A 15,586-nucleotide genomic window follows, 5' to 3' on the forward strand; every position below is an offset into this window, starting at 1 on the left:
CTTGCTTTATCATTTAGCTGACACTTTTGTCCAAAGTGACTTACAGTAGGCTACACTTATTACAGGACAGTCCTTACTTAAGCATTTGTCCATGATTGAAGAAACTTAACTCTTGAGAAAACTGTAATATTATTAGGCTACATAAAACCATAATAATTGTTATTATTTTCATTCAACAATCCATTTAAAAGTGTTTAGCAGAAGGCATTACACCACCTTTTATCTTTGGACTAACCCCTTATTGTGAACCCACTGCACAAATAACGGAGAGAAACTTAAGAGTCTGTTTTATAAAACGCATCAGGAAACGCAAGTCAGTGTAAGCACCATTCCGCGGTAGCCTACTGTAGGTGGTGCTAAACTCGTTCACATTTTGTCGATACCTCAGCGGGTATACAGGATGATTTTAATCGCGCTGGACAGCGGCCAGCTTCACTCGTAGTCTCAGCAAGTCAGAGCTCTGCGCACGAGAGCAACAACCTCATTCCTGGATATAAGGCGCGAGGGACAGTGCGCGAGCGCAGCGCGCGGAGTGAATTCGTCCTTCGTTCGCTGAGAGCAGAAGCGCGTGAGGCTGCCTGGGGAGAAGAGCGCGCGAGTGGTTTTCAAACTGTCGGGGGGGAAATGAACCGTTAACGGCCGTTGAAAATGAAGAGGCTTTCTCGAAAGCTGACTTTAGCTCTTGCGGCGGTGTTTTGGATTGCCGCGTTCCTCTATTTCATATTGCTGAATAGTCGGAAAATACTACCTGACCAAAGAAGCGAACAACCGCAAGTAAAAGAGGTTAGTGATAATAGGCTACAGCATTGTCCTTGATTTGTTAATAAAACAATAGACGTCAAGAATGAATGTGACGACGTTTTGTGATAACCTTTTCAAATTTTGTTTATTCACAAGTATAAACCTTTTCTGTTATCTTATTCATTTGTTAATATAACTTTATTATGCAAGTGCATATATGAGTGCAGTTATACTAGACTGTTTAACAGATTCTCAGTTATCATGAGGAGGGGAAAAAAGTTCATATTTATTTAAACAGTCTGTGTGCAATTCAGGCTATAAATACACAAAAACCGTTACCACTGGCAATTGTCTCTAGTTCAGCCACAAACTTTCAGACCCTGGATGTTTGAAATGGTCATGATTACACTGATCTTTATATTTATCTTCCTATAAAACTAATTCAAGATCATTTTTACAATTTAGATGAAATCTATGAAATATACTTTACAAGATAGCTCATTTTGTAATGTGTGAGATGAAGCAGTGAAGACATTGATAGTTCCCTACCCCAGTTCTGAAGACCCTGTGTATTTTTCCAGGAGGCTGTCAATAAATCGTTCCATGTTGGAAAAGTCACTATTGTTCAATGTCCATCCAACAAGTACAAAAACAGTATTATAAGAGATGGTGGTGACCATATCTGTTGTATTAACCCTTAAATGCATGGTAATTTCACCAAACACTCCAAACTTACATATTCGGGTCTTTAGAGACCCGGCACATATATCTTTCAAAAATGGATCTACATCCAGATAGTGTAAAATGTTCACAATATTTGTTAGAAAATTAGAAAACAATCAAATAAAATATATTTTATAAAAGATATTTTGATGTTTTATTTTTCATTTATCAAAGAAATAATGCAACAAATCAGGACAAATCTAGAACAGGATTCACTACTTTCACACTGAAATTTCATGAGATGTAACTGGCTATAAAACACACAATGAGCTATACATGACACATTATATACGCATAAGTATTTTCTCAGGCACTTGTTGAGTCTGAATAGATGCACAACTTACATAATTTCATAGTACACCTGAATGAAATGACAATAGCCATAACATACTGTTCATGTGTCGTACTTGCTATAGTTTACTTCCATATTGTTTCTTCATCAAATAGCAATGTCAAATGAAAATCAAGTCAATCACTGAAACATCAGCGCCACCTTGTGTAAGAAATAACATGTTTATTATGTATATGTACATGCATATGGGACAGAGATAATTCACCTTTGTTGCACAAAAAAAAAAAAATCAACGTATAGTATTTATTTGTATGAATATAGTACTCATTTATCTTGTAATAAACAAAGAAAAAGATATCCTGATAAGTCCTTTTTTACCATAAATTCTCCTCGCTGCCCAGTAGGTGGCAATATATACGAAGAATGTGAATGCCAAAAACAAAAGTAGAAGAATGTGAAAGTTGAAGTGGAAGGAAAGAGTAAAAAAGGACTTAAATATAGATCTGTTTTTCACCCACACCTTTCATATCGCTTCTGAAGATATGGATTTAACTACTGGAGTCTTATGGATTACTTTTATGCTGCTTTTATGTCCTTTTGAAGCTTCAAAATGTTGTTACCCATTCACTTGCATTTTAAGAACCAACAGAGCTGAGATATTCTTCTACAGATCTTTGCTTGTGTTCAGCAGAAGATAGAAAAATCTGGGATGGCATGAGGTTGGGTAATTGATGAGATAATTTTCATTTTTAGGTGAACTATGCCTTTAAGGATTAGTTGCTGTATTGCAACTGTAGGATGCGTAAATCTAGTGCACTGAAGTCTTGTAAGTCTAGTAGAGTGTTGTTAAGTCAATTGTTCATTCAAACAGCTGCTAGTATATGACAGTAAAGTATCACTGAGGGTAATGGGGTGTAAAACATGATATATGGTTTTATATATATCACAACACTGAGCAACACTCTTTAGGAACGGAAGTCTGAAAACAGTTCACACATGCCCTGTATGTCTGTACGGAGACAATGATGGAGTTTTGCTTTTGTAATGACTGGATTTATCTCTGAAGATATGCAGAAAGAATTGTTAGTCTGTGAATATCATGAATAATAATGATTGAATAACCTTATTTAGATTTTTCTTTTATTTTTCAATTTTGTATCCTCTCTTTACTGGCCTTTGCAGTGTATGTTAAACAGTAAATAAGTACTCTAAATAGTTAATGTAGCCTTAAAAACCTGAAGGGTGATAGATTTGCAGACACTACAAGCCCTTGGAGAGAAATGTCTACTTTAGTATTCTGCGTTGAATGTTTTCCATTTGCTCTGTGCTACAATATCTATTTTCTGTAAAAACCCTGACAGGGTTGGCCGGACCTGCAATAGCCATTATTGGCGAGGAGGAATGTGAAATACAGGGTTGGCACAGTGGCTCAGGGCTGCACGGATGCTGATGTGAATGCAGTGTGTGTCATGGTGGCCATTGTGTTCAAACCATTCATCAGATGGTGGTGACATCTCACTCAGATTCGATGGGAAGATACTCCCCCATCAGCAGAGTGATGAATTATCTTTATGATGGTGAGGAAGGACTGAGAAATCTCCCATGACATCTGCTATTACCATGATTCATGGCAGATATGTCCCACAATACAGATTATACAAACAGACCGTGTTGTTGGGTTATGTCCACGGTGGCTTCGTGTCACTGGTGTTGAGGTGTTAGACTGGACAGATGGCACTTGATTTACTCATCATTTGCTAGCACATGATTTCAGACAGCAGTTCAGAATGAAATATTTTTATGTAATACCAGGAACCAATTTTGCAGTTATACATGACTTCTATACCTACTGAGAGTGTGTTCAGTTCCCTTAAAAGAAGCAGGATTTCAAAAAGCCTAAGAAAGTTTGGCTGGTCCTGCATATGTGTGGTTTTGTGCATCGTAAGAGGGACAGAGGCTTTGGTGGAGCAGAACTCTATTAAAAGGCCACACACAACTACACATACAGTACATGCTCAAGAGTACAGAGGACAAGACAGGGAGGATCTAATTACCACTTCCTCAGTCTGTCCTCCTCTCGTTAGAAGACTGAGCTCTGTGGGAGCTGGGGGAACACCGAGCCCCAAACGTGGCACAGCTCAAATGCCACAATCAGTGACTGTGGAGCATCAAGGAGCTAATGATTTCAGCCGGGAATGAGGGGGTGGGTGTACAAACGCTGCTTTTTGAAGGAGAAATCGCATAAAATTGTGTTAAGTAGGTACTTGTACACATTGATTCAGAACTTGTCATCTTTTTTTCCCATGTGCTAATTAAATTCTGTTTGTGTTACTGAGTCTGCTTAATCATTAGAAGAGTTCATATAGTAGTGAATCATTGTGCCCCAATCTAAAATGTTTATAGATTAACAATGATGTTCCATTTTATTCACAATCTCACCTTTTGTTATTTTAACATTAGCTCAGCCTGAAGGCCTGGCATGTCACTTTAAAGTTGGTAGGCCAATTTCTGGCAAACCTGAAATGCATAAAAAAGTGTCTGCAGTGTAGTTGTTAGTGTTGTTACCACATACCAAAATTTCAGCAGTCGGTACCTATACCAGTAAACTTTCCTAATTATACCAATTATACCAATTTCGATACCACAGAAAATTATAGGTAATATGCTATTGAACACACTCCTTTAGCCTAATTCATTGTAAATAATAAATTAAAACAATAGCAGGTTTCCTTAGAGTGTTTCTCAATTAAAGGAATATTCCGGGTTCAATTCAAGTTAAGCTCAATAGACAGCATTTGTGGCATAATGTTCAATATCACAAAAATTAATTTCAACTAGTTGTTTAAATTGTCATTTTTACAGCCATTTTAGGGGTTTAGGGTTTGTTGACATCACATCGTCATGGCAACGAAGTTGTAAAATTGGCTACAAGTATAACTTTACACAGAAAAGGTTAGTAAGTGATTTTATCACACTAAAATCATGTTAAAATGCATATTGATTATGTATTATGGCAATACTTTTGAAAAGGTGAGTATTTTAACGTTCAAAAATTGGCCCCATTCACTTCCCTTGTAAGTGCCTCACTGTTATCCAGATGTTTGCTTTTTTTAAAAGAAAAGGATTGGTCAAAATTAATTTTTTTGGTATTCAATATTATGACACAAATGCTGTCGATTGAGAATATTCCTTTAAGTAAACATTGCTTCAAGTGTTTTTAAGTGGAAACATATGTAATCAGTTTTTATTTTCTTTTTCTAAGTTCTATATTTTTTTTTTCCAAAATTCCACGTTTTCCTATTTTCTTTTTCTGCTTTCCATGTTTTTAAGTTTCATTCATTCAAAGTGCTTTAGTAAAGATCCTCACAACAATCTAAAACTGGTTTTTAATGTCAAATAAAGTGATGCACAACATAAAATCACATTATAAATTGAAACATTGGTGAAAACTTATATTCTGTACAACAGCACTCTTACTTATAAGATAAGATTATATTAGGATAATAATAATAATAATAATAAAATAAATGTTACTATACTACATATACTTTTGTCACAATTTCTTGAATTTCACATCAAGCTTTTAATTTGAATTGACCTCTTACTTTGACGTGAAGGCATTTCTGGTTCTATTTTTTGTTTTTTGCTTTTTGCTGGTAGTTTCAAATTTCTGGATAAGACATTGGTAAAATGACAGGAGCTGCATCCGAAAACTTAGGCAGCTGACTTGCTGCTTTGCTGCCTAATCAGTTAATGACTTAACCGACAGCATTTTTTAATGAATGATACTCTTAAAGGTGTCATGAAGTGCTTTTTTTATTTAATTATTTTCCCTGAGGTCCAAAGATAATGTTATAAAAGTTTTTTTTTTTTTTTTTTGCACCAAAACAGTCACAATTTAGTAATATGTAATAATTTCCACCCTGTTTTTAGCCTTCTGTCTGAAACGCTCAGTTTTGGCCTAAGCGCCTCCTTAAAACTTCAACATAAACACCCACTGTTATGATTGGCTAACATCATGCAGCCCCTAAAATTCAGCAAACTCAATCAAAAGAGAATGAACCTTGACATTATAAAACAAAATTGCAGGGTTTACACATAACACACATCCAACACATTGCATCTTAATATATGAACTATTGTAACATATCATCATAGTCCACAGAACGGTGAAATTACACAGACACACACTGAAGGCGCAATGAGGCGCACATCGCGGGAAACACACCAAAACAGTCAAAGACATCTATCGTACATCGTCACAGATGTCCTATGTTTACATACACCAACAATTAAAAATAGTGCAGATTGGCGAAAGAACACGTCTATGACAGAGGCAGCAGCTGAATGAGAGAATTGCTTCTCCCTTTTAGAGTTGTAATTTAACACTGTGTATTTTAAAATTGGCAAGATGCATGGCAGTGGTCAAATAGTCTGTGTAGCTCATGTTTATATATGAAATAATTAAAAATAGTCCAGATGGGTCCCCTTTGGTGTTATGTTTGTAATAGTTAGCCATACAAGGACTGCTCAGATTTTTATTCAAATAAGCAACGGACTGATTACTATGCTCAACCCCAAAAACACATGTGAAATAAAAAATTTATAGAAAATTTTAAAGCAACATGAGGAGACCTACATGGACTGCTACAATTCACACTTTGGCAGCTGTAATTTTAATTTCAATTTAATAGTTTAATTGCCCTAGTTTAAAGGCAGAAATTTGAAGCTAATAATTTTATACACTTACATTAATTCACACTTGTGTGTTATTTGAGCTGTAAAGTTGTTTATGTTGCTGTTTTACAGTCGTTATAGTGTTGATGTCGTCATGGCAATGAAGTTGTAAAATGTTGTAACATGCATATTGTTCACGTCTTGTGGCTATGCTTTTGAAACAGTGAGTATTTAAATGCTTACGAATTGGCCCCATTCACTGCCACTGTAAGTAACCCAGATTTTTATATATAAATATATACAGTTGTGGAATTGGACGAGAATCACTGTGGGCACTCTATTTTTTATTTTTTTTTATTTTTTTTTCACCGAGGATGCATTAAATTGATTGAAAATTATTGAAAAATTACAGTAAAGGCATTTATAATGTTTCAGTTGACTATTTCTTTAAAAATAAATGATGTATTCTTCAAACTTTCTGTTAATTCAAGAATCAAAGCAATGCAACTGTTTGGCATATACTATTAATTAAAGCTGCTAGTTTAAGACCTGTGAGGAGTCTTTTTCTCAAATTAGAGACTCTGATGTATTTGTATTCTTTTTGTTGTGCATCTGGGTTGTCCACTTGTCTCTCTCTGTCCCGTTTAGATATATATCTACATTTTTGTTTTATTCTTTCAAAACAGAAGTGCATGGAAAAGCCTTCATCTCTCAAAAGAACAATAGATTGATGAATTTGAAGATACATTTTTGCTTCAATTTACTTGCAAGTGTAAAGTAACTAAAACAAATGCAATTACTCAGATGGAAAAAGATTCTATTGCGATTCCACACTTCATTAAGTAGCGTAATCATTTAACCGTTCTAACAAAAATAAATGTCACTTTAATACTAAGTTAACATATTAAATGATTTAAGGATTGTGACAAATTATTTTCTTTGTAGACTGGAACAATGGCAGCTAAAAATGGGGCTTTGCCATCATGGATAAAAATGAAATGTTACTATAAATGAAAACAAAACACTTATTTCAGATTATATGGATTATATCTCTGTAATCTGTAACCACATTACACTTGAGAAATTAAAATTCTTGGTTGAAACTAGACATTCTGAACAATTTGTTTTCCTTTTTTTTTTCTTCTTTTTGTTCTTTAAAAAAATAATAGCAAAATCTACTGGATATTTCCCGTCATTTTAAAGAATGAGCATTTGCTGTCCGCCACGCTAAACCACGCCCTCAGCATTGTGTGTGTGTGTATGTCAAGACTGCAGAACAGACATTCTGGAAGAATAATACCAATATAAATGGCTCAGCATTTATTTGTGCATTAAATTACACCTACTGCATGACTTATGTACTTGTGGATGATATTGGGAGCAATGAAAACCATATATTTGTGCATTCCTCTGGTGCGTAGATTTTTAATTGAGCGTGTGTGGATGTGTTGCGTGCATGTGTGGATCGGTTGCCCGTGGTTTCCTGTGTGCATCTGCCCATCTATTAAGTGAATGTGTTCTGGCCACTCACGATGGTCAACACCCACAAAGCTTTCATAGGCTATTTAGTGGAGAAAAGATAGAAATACTCTTCATTCCCCTAATAAATGTAGCCAGTTTGAACGGGAATGCCATTCCCCCACGGAATGCACTCCGAAAACTCGGTTCCCCCACGTTCTCCCATTTCCAGCCCTGATACGTATATATTTTTTAGAAAGGAGACTAAATAAATTTTTATGGTAATCAACATTATTCCACAAATGCTGTCGATTGTGCGAACTTGCTTTGTCCATATTCACATAATTTACTGCATTTGATAAAGAGCATACTTCTCGGCCATTAATAAAGTACGTTCTGTAGGTATGCAGGAACATGTGCATTGTCCTGTGACCTAAATATATGACGTGGTAACAACAACCATGAAAATAATTTACTCTGGTTTTGTTAAACAAATATGCTAACCACGAGGAACAACTTTCGTGGTAAATATAGCACTTAGAGTTTAAAAAAGCCAACTGATTGCGATTCTGCCACTGTTTGTTTTTTTAAGTTCAGTGTTTTGAATATGATGTCTTCTCAACTCCTATGAGATTATACATTGTAAAAAGTTTCCATCAACATCAACATAAAAACTTTAGTTTAATTGCAGTTAGTAAAGTAAAATCAATGTAGCTTTACCAATCATTTCAACTTATGTGAAATCTAGTCTTAAAAAAAGAAGCAGATGTTTTTTTTGTTTTTGTTTTTTTTTACAGTGAAATGGGATAGAACAGTGTCCAGTGGATGCTCACTTCTCGTTGGATGCAGTAGTTTATCCGGTATTTCTTGCCTGTTGTTTTAAGAATAAGTATTAAGACATACAACTCAATTGACAATGCTTTTGGCATACTATTTGGTAGTGAAGTATGCCTATTAAAAATGCGGGGTTACAGTAGGCCTATATGTATTATTGTAATCATATTGTGATAATATGCTTCCAATATCGGCCTGACTTTACATTATCAGACAGATACCTTTTACATAAATATGCATTGGCAAGCTGAATTGAAAGCCCAGCCATTATCATGCTAACCAGTCTAAAGAAACAGACGTGCAATTACCCACCTCCATTACTGGCTGTAACAATGCTGTTGTGGCTTTTGTAAAGCAGCGGGCCATGACATCCCGACCACACACGCAATACTGTGCAAGAGTGTGTGAGCTCACTGGTGAATTCTTAGCTTAGCATGCTTACAGTGCCCTGAAATTAAAATTTTATTGCTCAATATTAGTGTTGTTTTTTTATTAGAAAATGTCTCGAAGTGCATCCTTGAGGTATTTTGGGAAATTTTGTGTTGTGAAGGACAATGCTGGTCCTTGTTATTCTTCTTCAGTCCAAATTATACTTTTTCAAAATTATAGGTTACTTGTTTTACTCTTTATGTGTCTGTCTATGACATCCTGCAGTAAAGCTAACATTTTGAGAAAAGGCACTCCTAAAAAAAACAGGTCATCATATTATTCTTCATACCTCTGAAGTCCATACTCCACTTAATTAGCAATAGCTCTGAAGCTGCAACTCTCATGAGCATAGGTTATTGTTTTAAGCAGAATCTCTGCACAAATCTGATAGCTAGTAGTAGTTATTTCCATGGAGGACCGCAGCTGCATTGGGAAATGTAGGGGAGAAGAGGGCATCATCATCAGTCAGCATTCATACAGGCGTCTGGGGAGAAACTAGCAACCTGCTGGCATGGGTAATCATCAGCCCCAACCATAACCAACAGCCTCCAGCCCCTTTAATGGTCTAACATCAGCAAAAAAGAGCAAGAAAATAATAAGTGGAAAAACATGGAAACTTTCAAGCTGCTGTCGGTGCAAAATGTGGAGGTTTATTAAATTATGATTGATATGGCCTTATGGGTTCTGAGACATACTGTTTTCAACCCTCAGTATTTGTGACAACAGCTTGCCATGTCCCTTATATTTAGAGGGGTTCGGTGTATTGTTGCTGCTGAACATGGAAATATTAATGAGTTCATTATTATTATTGGGAAAATTGACTACAACAACATTATTTTAACCACTCTTTTTAACTCTTTCATACGTACCGTTACACATACGTGACAGTTAATAACTGGGCCCCGCAGAGTAGCGTCACACATATGGGTTTCTGCAACAGCCTGTTACGTTACAAGCTTTCAAATTTAAATTGACTTTCGTGCCAACACAGGCTGCACTGGTCAAGTGTCTGTTATTTATATTAGCTCAAACAGTTACTCATACAGTCTTTTAAACCACATAACAAGTTTATTTTATATACCAAAGTACCACAATAAATAGTTTACAGCTTATACGCAGTCAGTACATCAAACGTGATCTTCCTCCGATGTGTGCTGCCATTTGCTTACATTAGTAGCAGTTGTCATTCGTCAAACAAACAGCTACTCAAAGAGTCTTTTCAAGCACATAATATGTTTAATTTGTGTAACAAACAGCCAAATTGTCACCAAAGTACCACGATAACAATTCACAGCTTGTATATGCACAGCCATCATATCTAAACGCGATCTTCCCATGCATGCAGCCACGTCTGTTGATTAGGCGCAGATGCGGTTTTCATTCACACAAACAGCAACTCAAACAGTCTTTTCAGGCATATAATACGTTTGTTTTCTGAAAGAGACAGCCAAGCTATCACAAAATTACCACAATAACGGTTTAAAACTTGTATACTCACAGTGAAAACATGCTGAATGAACGTGATTATCCAATGCATGCAGCCAAGTCTGTTTACATTAGCGCTTGACACACACATGCACACACACACACATACACATTGGTGTGGCTATCCTTATGAGGACTCTTCATAGACATAATGATTTTTATACTGCATAAACTATAGATTCTATCCCCTAACCCTACCCCTAAACCTAACCCTCACAAAAAACTTTCTGCATTTTTACATTTTCAAAAAAACATAGATTAGTATGTTTAAGTGATTTGAATTATGGGGACACTAGAAATGTTCTCATAAACCACATTTATAGCATAATACCCTTGTAATTACCAGTTTGTAACCTAAAATAATTTCCTCGTAAACCACCCAACCCCCCCCTCCACACACACACAACTACACACACACAATGTCTGAGATGTCAAAATGCATAGGCAAACCAGACTGCTGATATTATTTGTTCATTTGTTTTTTTACAGCTATAAAAACGAAATAAAACAAAAACAGTACAGCAGACCTAACCTATTTGTTCACATGTTTACAATATTATATACAGTATTTATTTTTTTAATGACAAGAAATCAAAAAATAAAATAATAATAAAAAAAATACTCGTCTACACTCTACCGACTGTGCAGTGTGACGTGCAAAAATAACTCTGCAGAGGAATTTAGACCCTACTCAATAAAAGGTTAATAGTTCAGTGAATGTGATCCTTCACCTAATGAATATGCTCCCAACAAAGACTTTGGTTTAAAAAGCTTTATCATTGCAGAGATTGTAGGTTTGAATCCCAATGATGCTAGGCTTATTGTACTGGGTCTGTGTTGTATGTATCCTCATTTCTGACTGTTCATATGAAAATTAGGATACTTGTTGGCTCTTTGACCTCCAGACTGTGTTAATGGATAGATTAAATGATTACAAAAAATCTGTGATCTTAGACTGCTGTGTTTCTATTATGTTCTAGATCTCAGAAGCCGAGTGGGATGACCTGTTGGAGGAATTTGAAGAGAAAAGCTACCTCAATGCTCACAAATGGAGGCCAGGCCAAGACCCCTACAGCCTTTATGCCTTCAATCAAAGAGAGAGCGAGAGGATACCCAGCAACAGAGCACTTAGAGACACGCGACATTACAGGTAAGCCCTATGTGTGTGTGATCTACAGTATATATTCTATCCGTATGGCTAATTTTAAATTAAATGGGGATGCATCTGTGAGTTCTTGAAGATTTTTTAAGAATCAAGGTGAGTATACTGAAATAAAAAGAGTAAGGATTACATTTTATGAGCTCCTTTGATATAAGTGGTTCAAAGCCTACTATTATCTGAGATTCTGTAAGGTTGAGATATAATAGATCAGGGTTCCTCAACTGGGAGTTGATGGAACTACAGGGGGTTTGTGAAATTGTGATAGATATGCCAGTGCAGTCTTCTTTTCAAGAAACATATTACATTTATAAATACATTTTATAAGACAAAAACAGTAGAATTGTGAACTTGTGAAATAGATTATATTTATTGAAAATGTATAATATGTCAAATCCTAGTGGGTTCTTAATGTAAATAATTTAGATAATAGGCTTTCAGGTGACAAAAATATTGGGAAGCCATGTTTTTTAAAATTTATTGTAATAACTTAAGCACCATGTTCATTTGGTAAAATTATGAAACTGTTCTGGAATTGTACTGCTGTACCATAACCCACTGGTTCTAATTCAGTGATTAGACAAAAACAATTACTATTAATGTTATTACTTTTATTGTAGTGCATCTCCACATTTTACTCTCCCACACAGGCATATTCAATGCTCATACATACACACACACACACACACACACACACACACACACACACACACACACACACACACACACACACACACACTATATATATATATATATATATATATATATATATATATATATATATATATATATATGCATACACACATATGCAGTACTGTGCAAAAGTTTTAGGCACTTGTGAAAAATGTTGCATTGTGAGGATGTCTTCAAAAATAATGCCAGTAAACATAAAAAGCTAAATCAGTATTTGGTGTGACCACCTTTGCCTTTAAAACAGTCCCAATTCTCCTAGGTACACCTGGACACAGTTTTTCTTGGTTGTTGGCAGATAGGTTGTACCAAGCTTCTTGGAGAATTCACCACAGTTCTTCTATCTATTTATTCTGTCTCAATTGCTTCTGTCTCTTCATGTAATCCCAGACTGACTCGATGTTCAGTGGGGGCTCTGTGGGGGCAATGCCATCTCTTGCAGTGCCCTGTTCTTCTATTCTAATCTTTTGCATTTGCAAAAGTAATGTTTGAGAGTCTAAAATGTAAATATATTGACACACTAAAGCTGAAGATATACAGTAAATAACCATCTTAAGACAAATGTTTTTGTGAAACATCTTAAGTGCCTAAAACTTTTGCACAGTACTGTATATATATATATATATACAACAGTTAGTTCCGGTCCTCAAATCTGATTGGACAAGAGACGTTCTATGAGTACTGATGGTCTCACACCATCAGCACTCGGACGCTTCACTGTGTGTATCACTCCGCTTGTGTTTGTGCGGTTCTAAACTAAAGTGTAAGAGCAGTGCAGATGTGTTAAGAGCCATCTGTCTCTTTACATTTAATTTTGTGACATTACATATTTTAGCCAGCAGGTGGAGGCAAAAGACCACTTTTGTGTGTAATATGAGCCAGTTGGTGACGTGAAGTGAGTCAGTGTCACTCAGTGTTTATGTTCAATAAACATAAAGCTAGGAAATAGCTTTAAACGGCTTTAAACTAACCACTTCAGCATTAAGGCTCATCACAGCTGAAAGACACAAAAGACTGATTAATTACACAAACTCAAGGCGCTTACCTCTTACCGGAGTTTCCACATTGGAGAGGACGTACTGTTCAAAATGGCGGAGGACATTGCGGTTTCTATAGTGAAAGACTCTTGCGCATCGGCTACCGCAAAATAGAGAGGAATACCCCCGTTTGGATGGCTATTACCCTTAGAAAATAGGGTGCATTTCACCAAAATGACATTATCTTCAGAAAGCTGACTAACAGACTACAGCATCATCAACAGGTGATCGCACACACTCCATCTCTCTCTCTCTCTCTCTCTCTCTCTCTCTCTCTCACACTCACACACACACACACACACATCCTTGTTTCTCCAATAACATGTTAGAAACAGTCCAAGCTGTGACACTAGTAGTTCTGAAGTGATGTTTTTGAGAGGCTTGGATGGATCATTTGGTTTGAACCAGCAACGGCAGATTATTACCCGTTGCGTAAGAAAGTAGTTCCATGCACAAATGAATTGTTTGTGACCGTACTACATTTTTCCTATTTTTTTTTACATTTACTTGTTCATTGAACTGTTGTATATAAGCAATATCACACTCGCAATCATGCTATATGGCTAAATCAGCACTGCTGTGATTACCTACGGCCGAATCACAGCAGTGCACTCTTGCTTGTGTGATATTGCTTAAATATAGACATATATATATATATATATATATGTATATGTATGTATTTATTCCAAAAATATATAGTTGAATTATTTTGCAGAATTACAGGAGACATGATTAGTTTAATTGTTATTTGTAACATGTTTTCAATTGCAAAGGTAATCATATATAAGCTTTTTTATGAGACAGCTGTCTGTGATATTTAGCTTTTGGTGGCTATACATGACCTCATGGTATTCATAGCTCATGAGATCAGACTGCTCCTGGACACAGTACATTTCCACCCTCTGCAGCACTGTGACAGGTCACTCACTAAAAGATCGCTCACTAGTGCATGTAAGTTTTGAAGGTGAGAATCAGAGTTCCACATTAATTTCATTGCTGTTTCTGGATTATTTCGTTTGTGTTTTGAAAAAGAATTATGTTGGTCCTGAGACGCCAGTGCTTATTGCTGCTCTCAGTGTCACAACTGAGAGCACAGTGTACACAACTGAAAAAACTTTAATTTGCATTCGCTGAACAAACAGGAACTTTGATCATGGCACTCATGGGCCTTAGACAAAGATTAAAAACAACGTGGTTTAGGTACAGAAAATAAACCATAAAAATAAGTAAAAAATATATAAAATTCCACCATTATGGAATTATTTGAACATGATGATTTTGTTTCTGTAGCTCAACTGTTAATACATGGTGCTAGCAAGATGAAGGTCATGGTTTCAGTTCCCAGGACAGATTGATAAAATGTGTACCATAAATGCTCTTCAAGTTGTTCACGTGTCTGCTACATTTAGAGTAAATGTTTGGGCACCGGCCTTTTCCAAGACTAATAACAGTTTGTAGTAGATTTTCTTTCTTTTTTTTATTCAGAAAATTCAATAATAGTTACTGTCAGCTTTTTTCAGGTAAGTACCACTCATTCTGGTTTTTATAGTAAGAAAAAATCGTAATAATTTTTACCTTTAAGTAGACTAGGTTTATTATAGATCACACTTTTGACAGTAACAAAGAACACAAGTAACCTAATTGGGGTTAAAAAGCATCTTATGCAGTTTGTGAGAATTTTCTTGGACATATTTCATAACATGCACCCACAGTCCCACTCTTTTGTCAACAGGGAAAATTATTAATTAATGTGCCATGTCAAATAAGACCTAACCATTGGTTACTCTGCACTGCGCAGACTCCAGAAATAGTTCGATATATGCCAAGTTTATGAGTAATCATGCAGTGAGCTGTTGGGGGCCTTTGTAGTGGTTCAGTATTATTCCCTATAAAATAATTCATGCAGGGGCTGGGAGGCAGGTGAGTGGGCTCATTATTGCAGACCCAGTGCTCTAATGTTATACTCTCTGTCTCACTATTTTCTCTTTATCCCTTGTATTTTTCTTCCTTGTACATGACTCAAATGCCTTTGTAATTACAGTAGGAACACCACCCTCATTG

The 15,586-nt window shown here is 35.9% G+C and overlaps 1 protein-coding gene across 4 annotated transcripts in view; it reads left to right on the forward strand.

The window, feature by feature from the left end:
• The first annotated feature begins 404 nt into the window (after positions 1 to 404).
• galnt14 (UDP-N-acetyl-alpha-D-galactosamine:polypeptide N-acetylgalactosaminyltransferase 14 (GalNAc-T14)) overlaps positions 405 to 15,586 on the forward strand; it is a 60,323-nt gene continuing 45,141 nt past the window's right edge. For 2 of the 4 annotated variants that reach the window (XR_007892098.1, XM_051645350.1), the window contains exons 1-2: positions 408 to 783; positions 11,620 to 11,789. Coding sequence is in view for 2 of the 4 variants with exons in the window: in XM_051645350.1 (XP_051501310.1) it covers positions 649 to 783; positions 11,620 to 11,789 (305 nt within the window). In the remaining 2 variants the exon portion in view is untranslated. Of the gene's footprint in view, positions 784 to 11,619; positions 11,790 to 15,586 lie in introns of those variants that run through there. The other 2 variants (XM_051645351.1, XM_051645353.1) reach the window with 2 other exon arrangements.

The sequence above is a fragment of the Myxocyprinus asiaticus genome, chromosome 19, assembly GCF_019703515.2.
Source record: "Myxocyprinus asiaticus isolate MX2 ecotype Aquarium Trade chromosome 19, UBuf_Myxa_2, whole genome shotgun sequence".
NCBI classification, from domain to species: domain Eukaryota; kingdom Metazoa; phylum Chordata; class Actinopteri; order Cypriniformes; family Catostomidae; genus Myxocyprinus; species Myxocyprinus asiaticus.